This window comes from Furipterus horrens, unplaced genomic scaffold (genome assembly GCF_987537825.1).
Source record: "Furipterus horrens unplaced genomic scaffold, mFurHor1.1.pri manual_scaffold_2, whole genome shotgun sequence".
Lineage (NCBI taxonomy): Eukaryota > Metazoa > Chordata > Mammalia > Chiroptera > Furipteridae > Furipterus > Furipterus horrens.
In genome coordinates, this window is record NW_028327172.1 from 145,556,924 (window position 1) to 145,583,250 (window position 26,327).

Consider the following 26,327-nt stretch of genomic DNA (forward strand, 5'->3'; position numbering starts at 1 on the left):
ATTTCAACCTAATATAACTAATTTTTAGATATTATTTTGGGGATTGAGTTATACATTTTTTCTTAATTTGTGGGCAATGAGATCTCTCCTCTATATGATTCTGAAAAGAAGCTTTTGATTGGGTTTAATGGGTTGAATGACATCTTTATTTTGCAGTAATTTTGGTAATTGGAAATATATCTAAGTGTTACTTTCAATGCTCTGTATCAAATGGAAAAATAAAAGTTGTTAACCTGTTATTTTTTTCCTGCCCACCACAGATGTTCTGTTGCTTGTGTGTGCATGCATATATGTGTGTGTTTTAAAACTAGAATTTGTTACACATTATGTTCTACAAATTCTGTTAATAAGAATCAGTATTTGAACCTTGGCCTTCTGATACATTCTAGTTCTAAGCACTGACATTATAATACCAACTTTAGAGTTAGTGTAAAGAAATTCACCAACTTAAACAGGGAATAGCAAGTAATACCTAATTCAACTGAGGTCATTGTAGGACAAGGCAAGCAATCTTAAAAGAGGGCATTTTTAATTGCTGGTTAGAGACCACAGTGAAATAAGTACAGGGCATCACAGATATTAAAGTCCTATAATTACTGTGTCCCTGGGGCTAGCAAATCTTCAAAAGCTTTACACACTGAAGAGTGTAAGAAAGAAACACATTGTATTGTTGCAAATTTGACAAATACAGCAATGATTAATTGATGCTCTGGTTAACATATCCTGTATATACTATTCAAATTACTATCATTAAAAATGTCATTTGTGATTTTTTTCACTGTCAGTGTCAGTTTGTAGTAGTCCACAAAGAACATTTGATAATTCATCATACCCCTCTCTAGTCTTCAAAGGCAGACTGTTATTGCATTTTTTTATTAGGACTGAGTTAAAACCCTTAACTTGAAAGACACATTGAAAGTTTGGCTTAGGTACAGGAATTTCAAAGACGAGAGCCAAAGTTCTATGTTTGTGCCAGGAAGATGGATGGTAGGAGCACAAGACTGTAGAAAACTACCTTTGATGATGCAACAAAAAATAATTAAAGCACAACCAAGAACAGCGAATGATTCCAGTAATGAGCAAATTCTCTGGAAGACTGATAAAGATACTGCTGCATAAAAGTAGTATTTCTTTCTGAAAAAAAAATTTAATGGGAAATATCTATTGCTTTAAACTCTAAAAGAAGTCTTACTGCTTGTATTTGGGTTCGGTCCCATTTATATTCTTTCCTGACTTCATGTTGGCACTAATACTATTTAGTAAAATTGACTATGGAGCCCTGAGATGAAATGCCACTATGCAATATTTTTGCAATTTTATGATCAGTAAAATACCCTTATGCAAAATGCAGTAATCCATGTATGAGAAGTGATTTTCAAAGAAAATAATAAGTGTTTTAGCAAGATAAATATCTTTTAAATGTTACTAATGCTATATATAGAAAACAAACATAGCAACACATGGACTCAAACTAAAACCAGAAGATTTTCAATTTTTTGGAGAAGTCATGAAAATAAAAACCTGAAGCCTTTTGCGACAACGTGCTAGTGAGAGCTTGAGAATGACAGAGACAGTTATTACCCCAGAATATTTATGCATAGAGTGAAAATTGCTTTCTGGCTCCAGAGATACAGATTTAGAGTGAAATTTAACAAATGAGAATTGCATTTTTATACCTAATGGTGATATGTAGAATTCTCTGGGTCTGTGGTTTATTGAAACAATGTAAAATAATTACTACATCATATTATCCTCTAAGCCAGATATCACTTTCTGTCTAGAATTCTTTCTTGAAGATTATTTATCTGAGTTTTCATTTTTCCTACAATGTGGGAAGTTATAAAGCCTCACTAATTGGGCTGGAAATTTGTATGAGAAATGCAAAGTTTGCAATAATGATAGCATTTTTATTCTTTACTCTTGTGCTTCAAGCATGCCCCCAAGAAAAGCAGTTTGGGTCTGCACTCTCTCTGTCTCACTTTAGAGCTATGCCCTCATTAATCTGACTCTGCTCCCACTTGCAGTGATTATAACTTACCTACTCCTAAGCAGTGAAGCTCCCAGTGAGCTTCCTCTGCCTTTGCTCTGCTCACTCTGTACTCATGGCTACCTGGGTTATGTTGTTGGGTTGGAAGTTGCCCCTTAAAATAAAAAGACTGAGTTTCAAAAGCAACGACAAAAAAAAAAAGTGCTTATTCTGATTGGAGAAGTTTTGCAAAGCCTAGTAATTGCTCTATTACATTCAGCCAAACCTAGCTTAGAGAATTTTATAAAGCTGTAATTGTTTATATTATTCCAGCAAAGCACAGATCTAGATATTGTACACTCTCACCATTTCATAGTAAAATGCAATCTACTTAATAAGTTTTCTTCTGAATCTATTTTGGGGGGGGCAGAAATTTACTAATACTTCATTAACAAATGCCATAATAATTACTTCTACTATATTTAAGGTAGTTCATGTCATTCAAAGTACAATAAGTTAGGAATAATAGGCTTTAAAGTTATATGATACAAAAATGATCAAAACAAACAAACACCCTACAGTGGAGTTCCCTATACAAATAATGATGCTGAAATTTAAACTAAAGACATTTAGCCATGAGTCACCTGCTCTGCAAGTATAGTACAGGAGGCACTTGAGTGTCCAGGGAAGAATCTCAGAATATTGAGAGATCCCAATGTGTATAAAGAGATGAGACAACCAACCCAGTAATGAAGAGAGGAGAAAACCAACCCAGTAATGAAGAGAGGAGAAATTAAGGGACTGAGGCCCTGGGAGGAAAGTTGTGTGCTCCTTCCCAACATGATGCCCAGAGCCTAACTATTAACAAAGCTGAAAAGAGACTGTGTAATTGGCAGCTTTGTGTCACCCGGAAGCACATCCATCTGCTGTTTTTGAAGGCCAGATGCAGCAGGGTGTCTGAGTTCATTCAGTATAAGGATGACTATTCTAACAATGAACACAATTTGGTATAGGAACAAGCTGACAAATTAAGATGAAATGAGAAAATTATATCATATAGATCATTTATGTTGGGCAGTAATCTAACAGATGACATAAAAAATATGAATGAAATCCAACGTAGAAGAGACTGATCTAACATTGACAGCTAAAATAAAAGAGGCAAGAGAAAAATAATTTGTTTAGAATATAAATTTAATTAAATGAATTGAACCAAGTGTTTGGAAATCTAGCTCATATTTCTGAAATTATGTCAATTGTTTCTTAATAATCTTAACTAATTTCAACTCAAACAAAACTAAAGAGAAAGAGAGAGAGGTTACTGACTGCCCTTCACAGAAACATACATTATTATGAGGTTTTCTTCTTTATATTGGACATTTAAAAAATCAGTTAAATTATAGAAATGCATTCATTGCTCTTGTGAAATAATTCACTGTTACCTACCTTTATATTCAGATACCCCTACAATTGTGTTTGATGATAAGTATTAATATTTGCTTTTACAATCTCATTATTTCTGCCCTGGCTGGTGTGTCTCAGTGGATTGAGCACCAGCCTGCAAGCTGTAATGTTGCCAGTTTGATTCCCAGTCAGGGCACATGCCTGGGTTGTGGGCCAGGTCCCCAGGTGGGGACATGCAGGAGGACACGGATAGATGTTTCTCTGTCTCTCACAACAATGTTTCTCTCCCTCTCTTTCTCCCTTCCTTCCCCATTCTCTAAAAATAACCAAATAAAATCCTAAGAAAAAACAAACTGTGGATACAAATTTTGAAAAACAAAATCTCATTAGTTCTTGTTCTTTAAGTCTTGAAATGGCCTTTGTCCAAAAGAGATAAAATTCTGAGCTGAGTTTGCTTGGCAACAGGTACCACCAACCAGATTGACATCAGGTACAAGAGAAGTCTGAGCCTGTCACTGACAAAAGGATGGGTCTTTAAAACTGAATGTCAAGGAATTCAAAGAAACACAATAAAAAGAACATTGCAACTAAGGAAAAAAGGATAAGATTGGAAAAGGGAGACCACTTTCAAAAAGCATGGTTGCCATGAATTATTTCTGCATTAGTCTATTTAAATATTATTATTATATATTTAGTCACATCATAAAAAATGATTGGAAGCATTTCCTCCCTATCTTTTTATCTGTCAGAGTGGTTTTCCAAGACAGTGGAGATCTGCCCTTAAACAGTTAGTAAATGACAATGTGAAGTCAGCACCAGCCTTTTTTATTAAAAAGTCTTAAATATCAGCGTTATTCTTTGTGTTTATAATGAACTTTTGTTTGTTTATTTGGATTTTGCCTCAGCTTGGTCTTCACCTGTTAGTCATGATTTCTCCCTTTCCCCTTCCTTTATCATTAATGGCCACCATGTAAAAAAAGAGAATGGCTTTTATCAACTCCCACAAAATAGTAGCATTGACTAATTTATGGTAGATATACATATCTGTATATGTATATATACAGTATGGTAGTAAATGTACATACATATGTGTGTAGATATACACAGTATGATGTGTATATATGTACATGTTGATATATACATAAATATCTACACGTATTTTTTTTTCCCACTGGAGTCTGGCAAGTGTGGGATTGGAAAGGACAAATGATTTTAATGTGGAGACTTCTGTGGCTCAGGGAACTGTGGAGTAGGGTGATTTCAGAGTAACTATTTTTCTTTAGAGGCTTCTATGGGCCACAAGCTATCATAACATTTACTAGCCTCGCCCTCACCACCACTGAATCCCAGGACATTAACCTAATCCATGATAATGAATATTTATGTTTTTTTCCTAATTTTTATTTTTCTTCATCCCTCTCCCAAAGCATCTTACTGAAAAGAAAATAGAATGTGGGCTGATACTATTTAAACAGTTATGATTTGTATTATAGAAATATATTTTTAATTTGCTAGGGATTTTAATCAATGTTATGAACATATATTGGCAAAATGTTAATATTTTCTATATTGGGCATTATGTTAGAAGCTTTAGACAGTTGATTTCCCATCTTCAAGAAAGACTACAAGGTAAATTCAACACTTTTCATTCTCCAGATGTAGAAAATGAGGTTCATAGTGGTTAAAAAACATGCCTAATTAGTAGAGATGTGAGTTATTTCCACTAGACTCCATTGAGCTCAAATTAAAGTAATTATAGATGAGTCAAGTTTGAAAATAGTGAGAGATTTTAGCTTATTAATCACTTATCATATAGTTGAAGGAATGGGAAACACTTGCAAAGAGCAGCTGTCTTCCCATCTAAATCTCATGGAAGATGTCACTTTGTCCTGCTCAGCCCACAGGCAGTTGTGGCATTTTCAGTATTCAGTAAATGAGAGTCACTCTGGCATCTCAAATATAAGGCTAGAACTTTCTATCTATTTTATTCTCTTTAGTATACTCTAAGCTTTTCTCATTACTTTCCTCTTTTCAGTTATACTCAGCTACACACAATGCACACACAGACATGTGTATGTATTTGCAGTTTCTAATGAATGAGGTTATGAGGAATGTCTATGGCTGACATTTAGGTCAGTGCATGGGATTTGCCTAATTTTTACCATATTAAGTTTTCTCTTAAATATAGTTTTGTCACTTAGTTTTCTTGTATTGTACTTTAGTATCTTCATTTTTAATCCTTGGAACAAGGACATGAATATATAAATGCAATAATTATTCCCTTCACATAATATTCTTGTGCTTAGTAAACTTCTTATCATTTAGTACTGAGTAATTGACTGCTTATGGAACTTGGGTCTCAGTGCTATTGCTGGAAGCTTTCAGAGACAAGCATGCTCTTTTATGACATTAAAAGTTAATGAGCACGAATCTCAAATTTTTACATATAGAATAAATTGAAAGACTAAACCTAATCAAACTTTCATTTTTTATTTCTTACCTTGGTATTTTAGCAGTTAAAATGTCCAGATAATAAATTATAATGTGAGTGTTGTTATTACCTTGTTAAAGAAATATATTACATCTGGCTTAGCAAGGACTTAATCCATGCTTTGCAGACAGCCACTTGTAAGTGTAGCTCTCTGATTCCAGGCACTGGGCAGCAGCATGGGCATTAGATTCAGACAAATCTGGGTTCAATCTCTGTTCCACTACATTGTTTGCTGTGCATTCTCAGCTTCTAGTTTCCTCACTATGGAGCTTCAATTTTTTAATTTATAAAATGGATTAATAATAGGTAATTTCAGTTTTGTTATTAGCATTAAACAGATAGTAAGACCTCAGAACTATAACAAATGTTAGTATGTAAATATTACTATAATTTATATATAGAATTATATCATGAAAGCTGAAAAAATATTCTTTTATAATTTATTGTGCATTGTATATATAGGACATACTTACTGTACCAGGCATCTTTGATGGAGGAACACAGAAATAAGACATGAAATTTCCCAAGAAGAAATGCATTCCAATAAGGTACATACATATACTACATACAAGGGTGGGCAAAAGTAAGTTTACTCTGCCATTGTGACATTCTTTTGAATTAATGAAACTACTCTAATAACCATAGCTTGTATGTCTTTTCCATATAAAAAACTGTTAACGTACTTTTGCCTACCCCTGTGTAATATATACACATATACAAGCAGACCAAATATTTAATCACATGCAATAACTTCCTGAACCAGAAACACAAGGTGCTATGGAGACAATCTATTTTTCATCACCTGTCCAGAATCTCTGACCACTATCCACTGTTCTAGGTCAACGTCCCCACCTTGTGGAGAGAATAAAGAATGGTTTAACCCAATATTGCCTTTCCTTCTACCTTCATGTCTTCTTGGGGTGGGCAGAGAGGCTTTGGAAGATGAAGTGCCAGTGATTAGGAGGTGAAGGGATGGTCTCTAAAAGTTTTATCTAGCTTTTACTGCTTGTTCTATATTTGGTCAATTTCATCAAAGCTATTCTTTATGAAGAACAAATCTGTGTTTACTTACTTTCTATTTTTGCTTTTTTCAAACTCTCACCTAGGCAACTGCTGAAAAACCTTTCTTTATCTGAAATTGCTCTAATTCTAAATTATTTAAATCTGAAATTATAATCTCTGAATACTTCTATTTGTCATTTTATTTCTCAAATTGCTAAACACTATTTTCTATGTCATGGTGACCCCAAGTCTTCCTTATTCTCTCCTATTTTGCCTCTCTTCTCCTTCATGTTCACCATCATCATCCCCATAAGGTGAGCTTCAAAATCCTTTATACATATTATCTCTTTTAATCACAACCCTGTGTATCAGGTGCTGTGGGTCCACAGACTGCCCTATCAATAAATTCAAAATCTAAAAAGCTCTGAAGATTACAAAGACTTTAACTAGACATCAAAACCTGACATAAACTTACATGAGGCTTTTTGTAGTCTTTATTTATTACCTTAAACAGAAATAGTTATACAATTTACTTTAGAAGTATCTATATATCTTATTATGTAATTGATAGTACAAATTCACTGTGTATACACTCAAAATATGCATACTCCGATATCTTTCTAAAGTTTGAAAAATTCTGAATTAAAAAACGCATTTGATTATAAAGATTCCAAGTAAAGCACTTTGAATGGATATTGCTGTCATCTCCATTTTTACAGCTAAGAAATGAAAGGCCAAAATAAAATGTGCTTTACAATATTAAGTGAAGTAACTAAGATTCAAACAGAGTCACTCTATATCCAGAACCTGGACTCCAAGCATGTGGCTTCTTCTGATAATTGCTGTAGCCCTAAAATTTCTCAACTCTGCCCTATATATCTTACCTCCATATTTTCAACAACCTTTGCATGATTTCTAGTTCTCAATTTTGACCTATTGTGAAAACCGTGCACTTTATATGATCAGTTCCATTATGAGTTTATGATATCCAACTTCAACTAGATCTTCAATGAAGCCCCTCAAGCCTCTCATTCATTCTCATGAGGGGAGGTAGAAGGGCATGTAGGAGGGATAAATGGTGATGGAAGCAGACTTGACCTGGGGTGGTGAACACACAATGCAATGTACAGATGATGCATTATAGAATTGCATACCTGAAACCTATATAATTTTATTAATGAATATCACCCCAATAAATTGAATTAAAAATAATAAAAGAAATGTTTACTCCCAGGAACCCCAGCCTGTGCTCCCAAATTTTACACCTCCTTTGTGGCTCCCATCCAATCCCAACTAACTGTGTATTGTGTCCATTTTTTCCCTACGTAACTTTGAGATTAAGTCCTATGAATTCATTCTGCCCAGTGTCTTCAGGTCTTTCCACTAAAGATCTGATCTTTCCAAAGCGCATCTGGTCAAGATGCTCCCTAACTTAAACAATTGTCAGTGGCTTCCAATTGGCTATAGAAATGAGTCTTAAAACCTCAAAAGGAAATGAAGGACACTTTGCATAATGTGGATTTGGTCTGTATGTCTAGTCTTGACTCCTCACTCCTTACCTAACCTTTGATATTCTAACCACATCAGACTACTCAAGGCTTTCAAAACATTAAAACACTTTCATAACCTCAGGGCCTTTAATCATATAAGGGTATTTTTGTTTGTCTGTTTTTTGCTTGGAATGTCCTCATTTACTTTATGTACTTGGTGATATCCTGTTCAGTTTGGGGGGGGGCAGGGGTTAATTTATTTATTGTTTTTCTATTACAGTTGTCCCACTTTTCCCCCTATTTCGTATAAGTCCATGGGTTGTTTATACTAGTCCCTTTACTAAACTCTTCCCCTACTTATCCACCTTCTCTCCCTACCCTCCTCTCCCCTGGTAACTTTTTAAAAGCCTTATTCAAATGCTACACCCTTTATTGCACCTTCAGAATTTCACATTGGCCCTTCATTTTATTTTCATTCCCATTACCTGTGGGCTCTGTAAAACATGATTTCTTATTTTTCTTTTTGACAACTAGCTTAGCTGAAGGCTTAAAAAAGACACCCAATGCTAACTAATTTAAAATAAAATCCAACATTCATGTGAATCATATCCAGATTTCCTTACTTGTCCTTACCTGCATTAGGGAATATTAAAATGTAGTAAATTAAACATGCCTCCTATGAGTTTATGTAAAAAAATCTTCATTTTAAGTGTTGTTTCTATTATTATAACATATCATCAGCAAATAGAAGGATGCCTGATTTAGAGTTGATGTTCAGTATAAGAGTATGGAAGTATAAAATAAATAAATTCATTTTAACATGTTGAGGCTCTATTATTTAATTAATAAACCATTGTTTACCCTACTTTCTCGTATATGTGAATTGATGGCTAGACTTACCTCTTTTGTTATCAATTTAATTGTCCTACTAATATTGTCTTTTCATGTTTATGCTCATCTATTAGGTTTGCAATTCTTTTTCAATGTATTTTTTATTAATTTATATTGATATATTGACAAGTAAAAGTTTAAATATTTTTCACTTGTGTATTAAATACCAAACAGTATTTCTGTTTTGGTGAATCAAATGATTTATTCAAGCAAGAAAATCCTCCCATTCTTTATATATAAATAATACACGAGGTCTGTCTGGAAAAAGTCCAGCACTGTTAATATAATGAGAATGGTTTGCATGACATCGATGTTACCATGTAACCTTACAGCCAAGAGAGTGGACTGGTATGCACATGTGTGAACAATGATGACTTCACTGTACTAGTTAGTGGGGGTGGTAGATACCATTGAGGGAGCACGTGTGTTGTGTGGTCCTTGCATTCAAAATTAATGAGTGAGTAGAACAATAAATATGCATCAACTTTTGCATTAAGCTTGAACATTCCTCTGTGGAAACTATTTGGATGATTCAGAAGGCAACTGGTGATTGGCAGCTTCATCATGACAATGTGCATACTCATAGATTACATCTTATACAGAATTTTTTTGGTGAAACATCAAATCACTCAGGTGACTCAGCTCCCTTACAGCTCAGATTTGGTTCCCTGTGACTTCTGGCTTTTCCAAAACAAAAATCACCTTTGAAAGCAAAGAGAATTCAGACTGTTGATGAGATTCAGGAAAATATGACAGGGCAGGTGATGGCAATTGGGAGAACTGTGTGAAGTCCCAAGGTGCCTATCTTGAAGGGGACTGAGGTGTCATTGTCCTGTGTACAATGTTTCTGGTATCTTATATCTTCTTCAATCAATGTCTCTATTTTTCATAGTACATGGCTGGATACTTTCTGAATAGACCTATTATACTTCTTTCATTAGTAGCACCTTTATACATTTTATTTTGTGTCTGTCATTAGATAGTGTTTGTTTTCAGAGGATTTTTAATTGAAAATATTACTTATAATACTCTATAAAACATTTTTATTTATGATTTATAAAAATTGTACACCAGTATCCTTTTGAAGGAAAATATTTTTACAAAGATCTTAACTTAAATATGATGTCCATTGGCACTCACTTGCTTTTTGACTCACATATATTTGTTTTATTTTCTCTCTCGTTATTCCCCACTTCTGGAGGAAGAGAGTGAGCTGAATTATGTCCAGTATTTGGTCATAAAATACAGTTCTTCTGTTTGCATTGAATTGTTATCAACCCTCATAAATAGCAGTGTGCCGAGGGACAGATACAATCATTCATGACTGATATTTTGCACCAAACCTTCCTGCCTCATATTATTATTCTTCCTGTCAGATACTTCCTAAGGACTTCTTTTTTTTTTTCTTCCAACATTGTTCTTCTATGTTCAATCATATGAATGTCTTTCTCCTTCAGGAACCAAATGTAGTGTGAAAGACAGTAGAGACCAGCCGTCAACCACTAAGTAGGAAATCACCTTGAATATCATAGATTGAGATTTTTAATTGGGTTAGTGAGCCTTATCTATAGAGTACAGTAAAGACCTTGTAAGAATCACTCTGAGTGTAACTTTGTCAGAACTATTAGCTCCACAGGCTATTCCTTATTACAGCTACTTCTTCTTTTTGTATTGCCTAAGATTTAGAACAATTACAGTATGTCTCAGGAAGTTATCTATATGAATGTAGTAACTCGGTATTTAGAGAACATATCTTTTAGTGAGTTTTAAAATATTTATTAAAAGTTATGCAATTTAAACTCATTAAAATTAGTTTTTAACCTATCTCAAAGAAAGAATCAGAAATCTAGCCAGAGTTTTATAGGGAAGCTTTGAACCAATTTTCAGCCAGTTCTAAAAATTCCCTGCAACTTCTTAATTCACCAAGTTGAAATTCAATATACATTCATTGAAAAAATTAATGCTTTTTTAGTGCCTACACAAGCTCTGTTTCAGGCATGTGACATTCGGTGCTAAATAAGATAGAGAAAGCTCTTGTCCTCATGAACTTTAAATTGTGGTGGGAAGACAAACAATGAACAATCGTTAAAATAATTAAACACAAGAAGAAAATAGAAAATGAGAAATGAAAGATGCTATAAACATTAAAGTAGGATGATATGATATGTGTGAGAATGGACCCCACCCTGGAGGTCCTAGGATAGCTTCTCCAAGGTGATAATCAAAGAAAAAGATAATCACTAAATATTGCAATCTTGTAATTCCAGTAATTGCATTTATGATATGGTCTTGTCTTTCTTTCCCAAACTCCCACTAATCTAGGCTTCTGCACATAGTTTGAAAGGAAATTGAAATATTTTGGATGCTTTATAACAAGCATATTTTCAGATTACAGTCTTTATACAGTGTACACATTTAGTATCAATTAAATATGAACTTTTCTTTTCATATAAATGTGTATATGCAGACATATGCACTTCATCTGTAGTTATTTATTGAACACTTTACTATATGCAAGGCACTGTGCTAAGTACTATTGATCATATCTTACCCAGCATTATAGTCTGTTTATCTGATGGGAGAGGCAAATATTTGTCAAGTCATTACACTAGTAAAGACTATATAATTGCAAGTGTGATAAGTGCTAGGAAAGAGAAGGACATAGTGCTCTTAGAGTCTATGGTAGGGAGATAGGACTTAGTTGAGATCAATAAGTCTGCACAAGGCAGTGGTGATTTCACTGAAACATGAGAGGAAATTAACTAGGTTGAAATGGGGGGATAAAATGAGTATTTCTTATAAATGTGCTGAGATGGGAAGGAGCTCAGGCCATTGGAGGATGTGTAGATGGAGCAGGGGGAATGAAGAGATACCTGGTAGGAAATGAAGTTGGGCAGAGGACATCTGAGTCCCTTTATTATGAGATTGTGTGGTCTTATAATTGAGAAGTAACCACCTTCTGTCATAATATGGGCTTAATTTTATAAGATCACTATATCAAATCAAATATTTTTAATAGCATATCAGTCATAGTGCTATTGAACATTCACAGTGCTTATTCAGACATGGTTTACTCCTCCACTACAGTAGAGGCATCGATGCAACAGTTATTGTAGAAGATGATGATCCAGCAACTCATGCTTTCCTGGTTAAACAATATCTTTTTTATTTTTATTTTTTGTTTTCTCAATTACAGTTGTCCCATTTTTTCCCCATTGCTCCCATCCCCAGCCGACCCTTTCTCCCACAATCATATCCGTCCCCATTGTCCGTGTCCATGAGTCATTTATACTTGTTCCTTGTTCCTTGACTAAACCCTTCCCTTATTTATCCCCCTTCGCTCCCTCCCCCCTATTGACTGTTATTCTGCTCCTTGTTCTATTTAGTTCATTTGTTTATGTTGTTCTTTAGTTTCCTGTATTAGGTGATATCCTATGGTATTTTTCTTACTTTGCCTGGCTTGTATCACTAAGCACAATTCTCTCTAGTTCCATCCATGTTGTCGCAAATGGCAGGACTTCCTTCTTTCTTTCTGCTGCATGGTATTCCATTGTGTAAATGTACCACAGTTTTTTAATCCACTCATCTACAGATGGGCACTTAGGTTTCCAGCACTTAGCTATTGTAAACAGTACTGCTATGAACGTAGGGGTGCATAAGTTCTTTTGAATTAGGGTTTTAGGATTTTTTGGATATAATCCTAGCAGTGGAATCACTGGTTCAAAAGACAATTCCATTTTTAGTTTTTTAGGTAATTCCATACTGTTTTCCATAGTGGCTGCACAAGTCTGCATTCCCACCAGCAGTGCACCAGGGTTCCCATCTCTCCACATCCTTGCCAGCACTTGCTGTTTGTTGATTTGTTGATGATGGCCCTTCTGACTGGTGTGAGGTGGTATCTCATTGTGGTTTTTATTTGCATCTCCCTGATGGCTAGTGATGTTGAGCATTTTTTCATGTGTCTATGGACCTTCTGTATGTCCTCTTTGGAGAAGTTTTGTTCAGTTCCTTTGCCCATTTTTTAATTGGGCTGTTTGTTTTCTTGATGTTGAGTCATATAAAGCTCTTTATATATTTTGGAGATCAGTCCCTTGTCTGAGGTATCATTGGAAAATATGTTTTCCCATATGGTTGGTTTCCTTTTCATCCTGCTGATGTTTTCTTTTGCTGAGCAGAAACTTTTTAGTTTGATGTAGTCCCATTTGTTTATTCTTTCCTTTATTTCTCTTGCCTTAGGAGATGTAGCTTTGAAAATATTGCTAGCTGGGATATCTGAAATTTTCCTGCCTATGTTTTCCTCTAGGACTTTTATGGTATCACAGCTTACATTTAAGTCTTTTATTCATCTTGAGTTTATTCTGATGTATGGTGTAAGTTAGTGGTCTAGTTTCATTTTTTTGCATGTCCTTGTCTACTTCTCCCAACACCATTTGTTGAAGAGGCTCTTCTCACTCCATTTTATGTTCCTTCCTCCTTTATCAAATATTAGTTGACTGTATAGTCCTGGGTTTATTTCTGGACTCTATTCTGTTCCATTGATCTATATGTCTGTTCTAATGCCAGTACCAGACTGTTTTGATCACAGTGGCTTTGTAGTAATGTTTTACTGGTTAAACAATATCTTAAGGACACATTTTGAAGAGAGTAGAATGATCACAGATCAAATGTGCTGTGGCACTCCTGATGCTCAGAACCAACAACTTATAACCATTGACTTTAGGCCATTGTTGTAGGAAAATTCTTTAACTCAGCTAATTATATTTGAAGACCTCAAGACAGCTGACAGATATTGCTTTATTAAACATGGAAAAAAATGACCATGTAAACATGGAGAAAAACACTTACATTTGTGTGGAAAATGGAAAGACTCAAATGAGAGTGTTACATGATGATTCTGGGAACACTGTATAAACATACAGGGAGCAAACAATACATGAACTCTCTGTACCATGTTAAGATGTGGTTTCTAGTTTCTAAGGAAGATCGTTGAAGGGCTTTCCCCAGCTGTGATATGGCAAAAACCCATGTGTGTGTGTGTGTGTACATAGATAGATAGATGATGATGATAGATAGATAGATAGATAAGCTTGATGTGTTTGTATGAATGAAAGAGAAACTAAGATTTCTATTAGAATGTAAATGAGTTTATGATTCTGTTGGAAACTCTGGAAAAAAGATTGATCAATAAAAATGAATGTGATTATAAGAAATTAATTATACAACTTTACTTTCATTCATCTCTAATTTTTGCATTAACCTATTTCATCTAAGAGGCCCTTATTGGTTGCCTAGATATTTTTAAAAAATTGATAAGAAATAAATATTTTGAATTAAAAAAACATCATTCTAGCAAAAAATGTTAAGATATTCTGTCTCTTTACAATGATTTTACAAAATGTCCATCTAAAACACCACCTATCTACTCAATAAATTTATTGATCTAACCCTCAAAATTATTCTTCTCAGGACAGAAAATTTTCTGCCAAACAAGAACCAGTGACATAGAGATTTTACTCCAAGTATCTTAGTTATGTTGAAGATATTTCTGGTGAAAAGATTTTTATGAAAATTAAAAATAGCCTACACTTAATTCTTTTTGAAAATTCAAAATAGCATTAACATATATAAACATATATTTCAATATGTTTGCAGTTTAAAATTTTCTATTTTTTAAAAAATTTTAGGGGAAGATGGTGAAGGAATGAGGGGAGGCTGCGCTTTCAGGCTCCTGAGACCCGTCTGCAGTTTGGGATAATTGCAGACAGAACATCTCAGTGAGCAGCTGGACACTGGCAGGAGTCAAGCCTTGGCTCTGCTGGATTAGAGAAAATCCATCTGGGAACAACCTGTTTAGTGAGGATAGCGGAGGAAAAGGGGACGAAACGGGATTCCTGACTGGGGTGGCTGCCCGAGCTGCAGCTGGAAGTACACAAAGACTTTTTGGCGACCACAGACTGCCCTGGAGAGGAGTCAGGAGGAGAGCGGATCTCTGCCTGCTGGCAGAGACGGGACTCGACCAAGTGGCATTGGCGCTGAAGGACAGGAGACAGCGTGCTGCCAGGCAAGTGAGAACATAATTCTCCTTTATATTTTTCTCTAGTGGACAGTGGAGAGGAGAGGAAAGTTTGGGGGTGGTAGGCCATCTTGAGGAGCGCAGGCGCAGAGGTGCGCTCATCCACTCCCCAACCCTCCCCTTGGGTCGCGCAGGCGCGCATAGGGAAGTGCTCTCACTCACTGGCCCAGGTGCTCGGGGCCGTGAGTCCAGGCGCCCCACGGACACGCCCCAACAAACATAAGATCAAAAAATAACAAGTGCTGGCAAGGATGTGGAGAAATGGGAACCCTAGTGCACTGTTGGTGGGAATGCAGACTTGTGCAGCCACTAAGGAAAACACTATGGAATTACCTCAAAAAACTAAAAATGGAACTGCCTTTTGAACCAGTGATTCCACTGCTAGGACTATACCTGAAAAATCCTAAAATACTAATTCTAAAGAACTTATGCACCCCTATGTTCATAGCAGCACTGTTTACGATAGCTAAGTGCTAGAAACAGCCTAAATGTCTTTAATCTTATAGACTCCACTCATCTACAAATTTATGTAGATCAACATCTTATTCCTTCATCCCCTAAATGAGATTATTTCATACATTTGTAATACATTTAGATTCTTTTGTCATGGTTCTCATTTCTTTCTGGGATATTTCAATCTCCTAAATTGTGTTTTTAATTGTATACATTAAGGTTTTTAGCTGCCTTGCCAGATCACAGGTATTATAGCCTAAACTTGAATTACTAATTTTTGTGGTCTAACCATCATTGTTACAGCAGTGGGGAAAAGAGACATGACTGTACAGAACCTACAACCCACACTCTTACTGATCTTTCCAGTTTCCCTTTCACAGACTGCAATCCACTCCCTACCTCCAAGACACTGGTATTTAGGACAACCTGTAAACTTATTCTTGTTTCTTTATCTCTCTCTCTCTCTCTCCTTCCCTCCCTCCCTCTTTCTTTCTTTCTTTCTTTCTTCTTTTTCTTTCTTTCTTTCTTTCTTTCTTTCTTTCTTTCTTTCTTTCTTTCTTTCTTTCTTTCTTCTCTCTCTCTCTCTCTCTCTCTCTCTCTCTCTCTCTCTCTCTCTCTCTCTCTCTCTCTCTCTCTCTCTCTCTCTTTCTTTCTTTCTTTCTTTCTTTCTTTCTTTTTCATTTGCTATTCCTCAAATCTGTCCTTCCCAATAGTTTCTATAGTATTTCAGGATTGACATAGTTCACCATCGTGACCATATGATTGTTTGTATTATTAATAGTTAGCAAAGAATAACAGAGAAGTAGTATCCCATTCAGCATTGTAACACATTGTAATATATCTAGAAATAAGTTTTGTTATAGGTGTGTAACTTATTTAAAAAACTATACAATTATAGTCAGTGACATAAAAAGAGGCCTGAACATCTCAAAATACAAATGATATCTCAGGTTAAAATAATTCAATATTTATATTTCAGTTATTTATTAAATTATTATAAAATTCATTTCAGAAAAACAAATGTATGAGAAAACCAAAAGCACAAAAAAATTATAGATGAAAATGTGACCTATTAAAATGTAACATTAAAATTTAATGACTCAAGTATAGAAAGTTTACCTAGAAGCAGATTCAAAATATGACTTCAAAAAAAGAGTTGAAAAGTTGCTGATCAATTAGTTTTGGAAAATTTGGCTACCAATATGAGGAAAAGTTATATATTCACCTTAAATATATGAAACTGAAATTCTTACAACACCCATTTATGATGAAAACTCTCAGCAGAATGGGAATAGAGGAAACATACCTCAACATAATAAAGGGGAAAAAAAAAAGAAATTCCAAGTGGCTGTACAGTTCCTTCTTAATACATATCTGCAATTGAAGTGGCTCTACCTTTTCAACATTTCTCATCATTGATCCTTACAAGACCCAAAGGGAAAGACTGGAATAAAGTAAGATGACAAACGCGCTGCCAAACCAAATAAATAACATGAGATAAGAGGGTTAGTATGCATAATAAAAAGGAAATCAATTTAAAGTATGAAAAGTTAAATTATAAGAAGAGTATTCTATTCAAATTTCATATTTAAACATTATTGTATTAATGTCTATTTTAAATTATTAGGGTGGTTAATCACTTTTTATCTGTGTATTGCCTTGGATTTTTGAATTTAACATCTATATGAATACAAGCGATATTCTTAGGTAGTGGCAAAGTGACAAAGACATGAATTTGAGTTAAGAGATTTTTCTTTCTCAATTCAGAAGAATTGAAATCAGAATACTACGTAAATAAGCAAAGTATCAATGTATGTGGAACAAATATTTGGGGATTGGTAGCTAACCACTTTTTAAAAAATTGCTCTGTTTTATATTTCTGTAGTAATTTTGTGGTGATTTACTTTTATGATTCTATCCTGTTAGATAATTACTATCACAAGGTAGGCAGCCCTTCTTTTCGCCTTTTTTGTTCCTGGGATACAACATAGTATATGGAACTGTGTGAACATCAAATGTTTGCTAAATAAAAAATGAATAGACTGATAAGTCAATAAACAAATAAATCTGCATGGCACAATAGCAAAATGTAATAAAATTATGAGGTCTGTTGAGAAAGTATTAAGCCATGTAATATGAAAAATAGAGACATTTATTGAAGAAGATATAGTATACAAGAAACATTGTATATAGGACAATGATGTCTCAATCCCCTTCAAAGTAGGCACCTTGGGATCTCACACAATTCTCCCAACTGCCATCAGCTGCCCTGTCATATTTTCCCAAATCTCATGGATGGTTGAAATCTCTTTCCTTCCAAATGTGATTTTAGTTTTGGGAAAAGCCAGAAGTCTCAGAGGTCCAAATCTGGGCTGTATTGGGGCTGAGTCACGTGGGTGATTGGAGGTTTTGCCAAAAAACTACACAAGACATGATGCATGAGCAGGGGCATTGTTCTGATGAAGTTGCCAATCACCAGTTGCCCATAGCTGCGGCCTTCTAAATTATTCAAAGAGTTTCCACAAAGGAGTGTTCAAGCTTAATGCAAAATTTGATGCAGATTCATTGCTCTACTCACTCAGTCATTTTGAATGTGATGAATACACAATATACATGCTCACTCAACAGTGTCTACCACCCCCACTGACTAGTACAGTGAAGTCATCATTGTTCACACATATGCATTCCAGTCCACCACCCTTGGCTGCCAGGTTACATCAATGTCATGCAAACTGTTCTTGTTAACAATGGTTGGACTTTTTCTGGATAGACGTCATATATTCCACAATAACACATCATTAGGTTGATCAGTGATTGGTTTTCCAAAGAATTCACCCTTGTTTTCTCTTTCTACCACATAAAATGACAATGAATGGGAGGGGGGTCGGGGCATGGGTGAAAAAGGTAAAGGGATTAAGAAGTACAAATTGGTAGTTACAGAATAGTCATGGGGATGTAAAGTACAGTGTAGGAAATGGAGTAGCCAAAGAACATATATGCATGACCCATAAACATGAACAGTGGTGTGGGGATTGCCTGAGGGAATGGAGGGACAGGCCTGGGTGGAGAGGGACAAAGGGGGAAAATTGGGAAAACTGCAATAGCATAAAAAATACAATATAATTTTAAAAGATGACAATGAATGTATTAATTGAATATATTTTTATTAAAAAACCAGTTATGATATTTAAGAATGGTTTTTATTTAATTGAATAAGGTGATCACACAACCTTCTTTGATGATTTTTATTGAAAACCCTTTGAGGCTTCACAGAGTTGAAGAGTGGCTACCTAAACCACAGAAACAAATTAAAAGGAAATATTAGCAAAGTGAATTAAGCTTGTAAATTAAGACAGACTTTATAATAACCCAGGCCTGTTTTATAGCTATGTGTCAGACAGACCCCCTCTACTTTAATCTTTAATTAAACTAATTATGCCTTTGATTCTAGATCACTAAGACATCACTGAGAGTCAATGACTAACCTTGAAAAAGGCTTCTCTTTTTTAGTCATCAGAAAGATATGAAACTCTATTAATTAGGTGTGGATTTTCCATCCTCTTAGTGCAGAAGTTACAAGAGTCTGGATGTAAAGATTTGTTGTTGTTTTTGTCTTGGAAAGGATGTTGAAAGATCTATCTTAGTTTATTTGCAAAGTTAATTTTAGGTTAACTGATAGAGTTCCACTTTTTGTAAATCATCAGAGGAAGAACCACTTGATTGATCTATATCTCCCTCAGCAGAACAATGGTTCGCATATTTATTAACATTGGTTCCCTCAAACATGAAACTATGAACACATAACTCCTTCAGTTATCCTTTTCAAACATTTCTCTCTTTAGCCTAATTTTTTTTTTAAAACTATGTAAATTATGTGTTTCAGAATTCTATGCTATAAATCTATGTCTTTCCTGATTTTCTGGGTGCCATTACACTAAATATTCCCTTATATTCTCCTGTTTGATTACAAATTCCAGAGAAAGTTTTTTCTTGCGAGTTCATGATAAAAACACAGCACCAGACCCTGAGATGTTAATTATTTGGGGCTAAGCATAAACACGGTTTTTAAAATTAATTAATTAATTAATATCTTTATTGTATGTATTTTTTAATTAATTATGTATTTATTTGTTAGTTTGTTTATTTATTTATTTTTAGAGAGAGGGGAAAGGAGAAAGAGAGGGAGAGAAACATCACTGTGTGGTTGCCTCTCACTCGCGTTCCCAACTGGGGACCAATGTGCAACCTAGTCATGTGCCCTGACTGGGAATCGAACCAGTGACACTTGGTTCGCAGGCCGACGCTCAATCCACCTAGCCACAGCAGCCAGGGTTTATTGTATGTATTATCATGACTTATTAAACATTTAATTCATGAAAAAGTCTAGGCTCAAAATAGCAAAGAAAAATGTAGACAATTTAAGCCTATCCTTGTGCTCAACTGGTTTATGTTCTGTTTTACTGTAGGCATCATTTTTATTTGATCATTGGGGTTATGTTATATATCATATCATGTTATATTATACTGGGACTATTCATATATCATAATACCGTACTATTGGTAGGCCAATATTAGACATTGAGATGAAATATTTACATATGTTTTTTAGAAAATTAATTTTTCTTTTATAAATGAAGAATTTGATATAGAATAATTATAGTTGATGCCCATATAATGATCACATTATAATAGAATTTTCAGTAGTCAAAATAATAGAATTTTTGAAATATGACTGAATTTAAAATTATCACTTTCTATCCATGCCCAATTCACTCCATAGTCCTTTATCATATCCATCAGGGATAAGTAATTTCCCCTGCATATTCCTCCTTTCATTTCTCTTTTCCCTTCCCTTTTCTATGTTGTTTAAGCTATTTAAAGGAAGGTGTGATCTCAATAATCAAAGAATATGAATAGAAGGTAGGGGGAATATCCAGAGCTATAAACCCAAGATTTCTTTAAACTGTTCAGATTCCACTAGATATAGAGAATTTGTGTACGTGCAAGAAGAGGTGGATTTAACTGACTAGGACATTTGTAAATAATGGTGTCTCTGAAAATACCAAAAAAAAAAAGTTTATCGTGACTTCTGTTAGTATTGCTTTTAGAAAACACTTCAGTAGATTAATATGTCTGTTTGATGATGTAAAGTATATCATAGCTAATCATAGTTTCAATGCTTCTTAATCAGTTTTCACTGAGCAAATGCTTCTTATTAGGTTTTTTTTTTCCTTCTATTTTTCTTATGTTTAATTATTTTCCTAATGCAAACTGTTTTACTTTCAGACAGAGAAAGGACTATCAAAAGTATGGCAAGAAAGTAAGCAGAATTCTGGTGATCATTGGCAAAAAGCTGTCATTCTACTAGGAAAATTAAGAAATTTTGAAGTTATATTTCAAGGTATCAAAACAAGGGATCTAGGAGGAGGAGCTGCAATTGATGACATTGAATTTAAAAACTGCATGACTGGTATGTTTCTGGACATCATTTCCATTTGGAAGCACACTTATAATCTAGCTTTTTTATCTTTGTTTCATATCTATAAAACATTCTGCTGTTATATTCTGTACATACGTGAATATCAATTGAAAGAGATCATTTTATAATTGTTGAGCCTACATTTACACGTTAATAGATAGTATTTTCTCTATTCATCTATTATACAAGTAATGTCTTTCTTCCATACCATTTCCTTTTTAAGATGCAGAAGTGTTCTCCTTTGAATTATTTATTTTTCAGCATCATTTAAAGGGTAGGCCTAATGTTTATATACAATTATTTACTTTAAGTTAATTTAAATAAACCAATAAAAGAGGATTAGAAAGTCAGCAGTTAGTGAATATATGAGAAATAAATTCGACCAGGTATACTTCAAGCAGAACTTGACTTGAGAGCTATGCTTAGAGTATGTAAGATGCTGTTTTTGCAAGTGAACAGCAACTTGAAAATCTCTGCTATTTATTATGCTTCTAACAGTGATGTTTAACTATACTTAGATTTTCTTACAAAAATATCTAGAAAATGTTAGAAATGATTATAAATACACTTGTACAATTTCACAATTGGCATAGTTCTTTCTGAGGAGTTATTCCATCTGATTTCCAAAATAGTACTGTGTGATGTATACTGCCAATGAAATGCTTTCCGTGTTTTCTACACTGAGTTACTTGGAGACAGGTCCTGAGACTGAGAACTAAACTGGAATACTATTTAATTTTATTGTTGCTCTTATATTAAACTATGACTTCACTGAGGAAGTTTAAAAATGTGACTTTGGTTTGTGGTGATGTTACAGCACCTGCTCTTTTTATGACCAGGGTTGCTTCAAAGGATTTTGCCTACAAGCCAGTTCTTTAATTTGATTCTCCCCACTATGTTTCCAGGGATATGTTTTATAAAGTCAGAATTAATGCACCCCAGATGACCTAAGAGGCATGGAGTTCAAGTAACCATGCCAAGCAGGAGACAGGATTTGGGCTTAGAAAAGGTTGGGAGAGAGTGCCAAGACAACAGAAAGGAGGGTTCTGAACATATAATCACAAAAAGGTATCATAAAAGTCAGAATGTGCTGCTTAGCTCTTTTCTAGTAACTTTCCTAGTAATATGGTAAATTTCTATTATATCTCCTCAAGGTGCTTCTAGCAGCTTAAATTTTTTTTCAAAGCTTTTTCTAATATTTTAGAAAAATAAAGAAGCTTCTATTAAACAAGATTTCTTTTCTTTCAAGGAAAGCAGAATGATTCCTACATGGTTTGATTCAGGACAGAAGAAAAATAGAAATTATTCCAGCTTTGCCAGATTTCATGTACAAGTTTGCACCGTTTCTTCCACTCCTTATCTTGAAATCCTGTGAAAATTTACATGATTATAGATAATGTTGTTCAGTTCAATCCAATGCTCAGCTCACTGAGTAATACTTTAATACCTTATATTTAGTGATAAACTATTATAGTGATAAACTACTGTTTCTATGTCATAAATAAGAAAGAGTAAAATTGTGGTTAATTAGAGATAAATATAGTCAATTGTATATTAGATATATTTTACAAAAAAGTAACAATTGTTTTTAATAGACCAGCTTGCTACAAAAAAATGAGTATTTTCAAATTATATTTTAGTCACTATAGAAAGCCAAAGAAAAGCATTATGAAAAAGTTAGAAAAACTATGTATGGAGCTAAAAAAGAATTCTTCCTTAGTTTTAAATTATATGCCAATATCCTTGATACTGCTATGAAATATGAGTAACGGGAAATTGTTCAGATTATGAGTTACCCTAAGTCTTGACTCGAACTTTCTGGGTGTGGAATCTGGCCCTACCACTGACTAGCTTGATTGTGCTTTTTATTTCACTTTGCCTCAGGTTTCTCATTTATAAAATGGGGATAGTAATGTTAGTTCTGTCATAGATTTCTGTGAATATTAAGTATGTTAAAATATATAAATTGTCTTCAAATAGTCTTGTCATATGGTAAAATTTATGTATTACATTTTATTGCCATAATAATTATTATTAACTATGCAATGTTCCCAAATAGGACTCTATTACCCTGCATTAGGAAACCAACTTCAAATCATATACAAATTATATGCCATAAAATTCTATCATGCAATTGTTGCTGTTTCCCACTAGGGATGCAGAACAAAATGACTTAATGTTCATTTCTCTGCCACCTTCTGTGAATCACAAAAGACTACATATTATACATTTACATGAAATGTACAGAATAGCAGATATGTAGAGATGGAAAGTAGATTAGTGGTTACTGAGGACTGAAGAAATATGGGTTTAGGGAATGATTGTTGTTGAATATGCACTTTCTTTTATTTTTTTTATTTTATTGTTGTTGTATTACAGTTGTCCCATTTTTTCCCCTGTTGCGCTCCCCTGCCCTGTCTACCCCCACTCCCACAGTCAATCCCCCCACTGTTGTCCATATCCATGGGTTATTTGTACATGTGCCTTAACTAGATTCTTCTTCTTTCCCCCCTTATCCCCCTCCCACATCACCTCTGGTCACTCTCAGGCTGTTCTTTGTTTCTATGCCCCTGGTTCTGTTTTGCTCATTTGTTTGTTTTGTTCATTAGGTTCCACTTATAAGTGAGATCATATGGTATTTGCCTTTCACCACCTGGCTTATTTCACTTAGCATAATACTCTCCAGTTCCATATAGTCTGGTCATGTTTTCTTATCCATTCAGTTATCCTATGTCTTTTGACTGGAGCATTTAATACATTTACATTTTAGGTTATTATTGATAGGTACTTATTCATTGCCATTTTTTCTCTGTACCTGTGTTCCTCTCTCTCTCTCTCTCTCTCTCTTTATCTTCATCTTCTTAAAGCAGTCCCTTTAGCATCTTTTGCCATGTTGGTTTGGTGGAGATTTATTATATAAACCTTTTTTTTTTGGTCTGGGAAACTCCTTATTTCACCTTCCATTTTAAATGAGCGCCTTGCTGGGTAGAATAATCTTGGTTGCAGGCCTTTGCTTTTCATTACTTGGAATATTTCTTTCCATTCCCTTCTGTCTTGTAGTGTTTCTGGCGAGTAATAAGCTGATAGCCTTATCGGAGTGCCCTTGTATGTTACTGGCTATTTCTCCCTGGTTGCCTTTAAGAATATCTCTGTCTTAATATTTTGCCATTTTAATTATGATGTATCTTGGAGTTGGCCTCTCTGGGTTCATCTTGATTGGGACCCTCTGTGCTTCCTGTACTTACATGACTTTTTCTCTCATCAAGTTAGGGAAGTTTTCTGTCATTACTTTTTCAAACAAGTTTTATATCCCTTGCTCCTCTTCTTCTCTTTCTGGTATCACTGATATGAATATCATGATGTTTCATGTTGTCCTGCAGCTCCCTTAAACTCTCTTCATTCTTTTTGAGTCTTTTTCATTCCATTGCTCTCTCTGGAAATTTTTTTCTACCTTGGTCTCCAGTTTGCTGATTCGATACTCTGCTTCATCTGGCCTGCTTTTAATTCCTTCTACTTTGCTCTTCATTTCAGATATAGTATTCTTCACATCCTCCTTGCTCTTATTGATAGTTCCTTTGTCCTTTTTCATGTTGATATAATTCTCAGTAAGTTCCTTGTAGCTTCCCTGGGGTTCTTTTTAGTTCTCACTGAGCTCCTTGAGTACCCTTATGACCATTAGTTTGAACTCAGTTTCTGAGCGTTTGCTTGCCTCTGTTTCATTTAGCACCCTTTCTGGGGATTCCTCCTTTCCTTTCAATTGGGAGTTTTTTCTTTGTCTGCCCATTTTAGATGACCCTTCTTGTTTGCTTCTACTTAGATTGATCTGATTTGACTCCCTTTCTTTATGGTGCAACTCTCTGTGGTAGGAGACCTGTGGGATTCAGTGGTGCAGTCTCCTTGATCTCCTGAACTGGATGCTCTTGGTATGCTCGTTATGCTATTTATGTGGGCTCTCTGGTTGTAATTGGGTATTGGTTGTTTTTGGATCATTCTTTGGTGGGTCCTTCACTCCAGCTAGCTGACTGAGATTCACTCTTTGCATCATGTCTTATATGCTGTTGCACAGGTGCACTGTGTTCTCTGTCTGGATATGCCCCTAGTGATGTCAGATGGTGTCTCAGTCAGGCCCTAGACAGCCTATTGGAGACTACCAGTGATCCATTGTCTGTGGTTGTCTCCTTCAGTTGTTAATCTAGTCAGTCTGTAGTGAAAAGTCATACTTAAGAACCAAGAGTGAGGCAGAGTAATTGCTGCAGGCAGGGCCTTTGCTTTGCCTCAGGTTCATGCCATTCAGAGAGGAGTGGTCTGCCTGAGCAAGATGGCTTTTGCAGCATGGGGAATAACTCAGCACAGAGATCCTGGCAGCTTTTTCCTCAGTTCTCTCCTCAAAGCCACCATCCCCAGACTCTCCTCGAGTGTCTCTAATCCACTTTGCCCTCCTTTAGCTGGAGCCCAGGGTAAGTGGCTACAAACGAAATTTTCTGTGTTGACCCTTTAAGAGGCTCTCTGCATCTCTAGCTGTCTTTCTCTGGCAGACGCTGCTGCTTTACTTAGCTTGATGTGATCTGCATTTTTTTATTACTCTTGTGCTTAGCCTAGAGAGCCCAGTTTGGGGTTTAGACCCCATACTTCTCAGGGAGACCCCCTCTGGTCCTGAAATTTCCCTCTAGCACTTTAGCTGCTGCCCATGGGAACCCAACAAGCCCTCTTGTGTCTCTTCTGCACTCCGTACCAGTCACATTTAGTGATGTGGGGTTTTTTGTCTGTCCATGGTTATAAAATTTCTCTCCAGCTATTGTCCAGTTGGTTATTCTGGATGATTCCTCTAAAATTTAGTTGTAATTTTGATTGGTCCTGGGAGGAGATTTGTGTAGCTTTCATTTACTTCTGTACCATCTTGGATTATTCCTCCTCAATTAGTACAATTTTAATTCTGATCTGGACTATTAGGTGTGCAACATTTTCCCTGTTCCTCAGGAGCTTTGTTTGGGAAAATGGGAGGGGAAGCCAACTCCTTCCCCGGTGGTGACAAATTCCACCTGTGGTGAAACCACCTAGAACACGTGTAGAGGGCCCTC

At 35.1% G+C, this 26,327-nt stretch overlaps 1 protein-coding gene across 1 annotated transcript in view; it reads left to right on the forward strand.

Moving 5' to 3' along the window:
* The window catches only part of MALRD1 (MAM and LDL receptor class A domain containing 1), a 622,346-nt gene that overhangs the window by 364,753 nt on the left and 231,266 nt on the right, over positions 1-26,327 (forward strand). Inside the window, 1 exon segment of the mRNA XM_090268028.1 lies at positions 21,057-21,240. Coding sequence (XP_090124154.1) covers positions 21,057-21,240 — 184 coding nt within the window.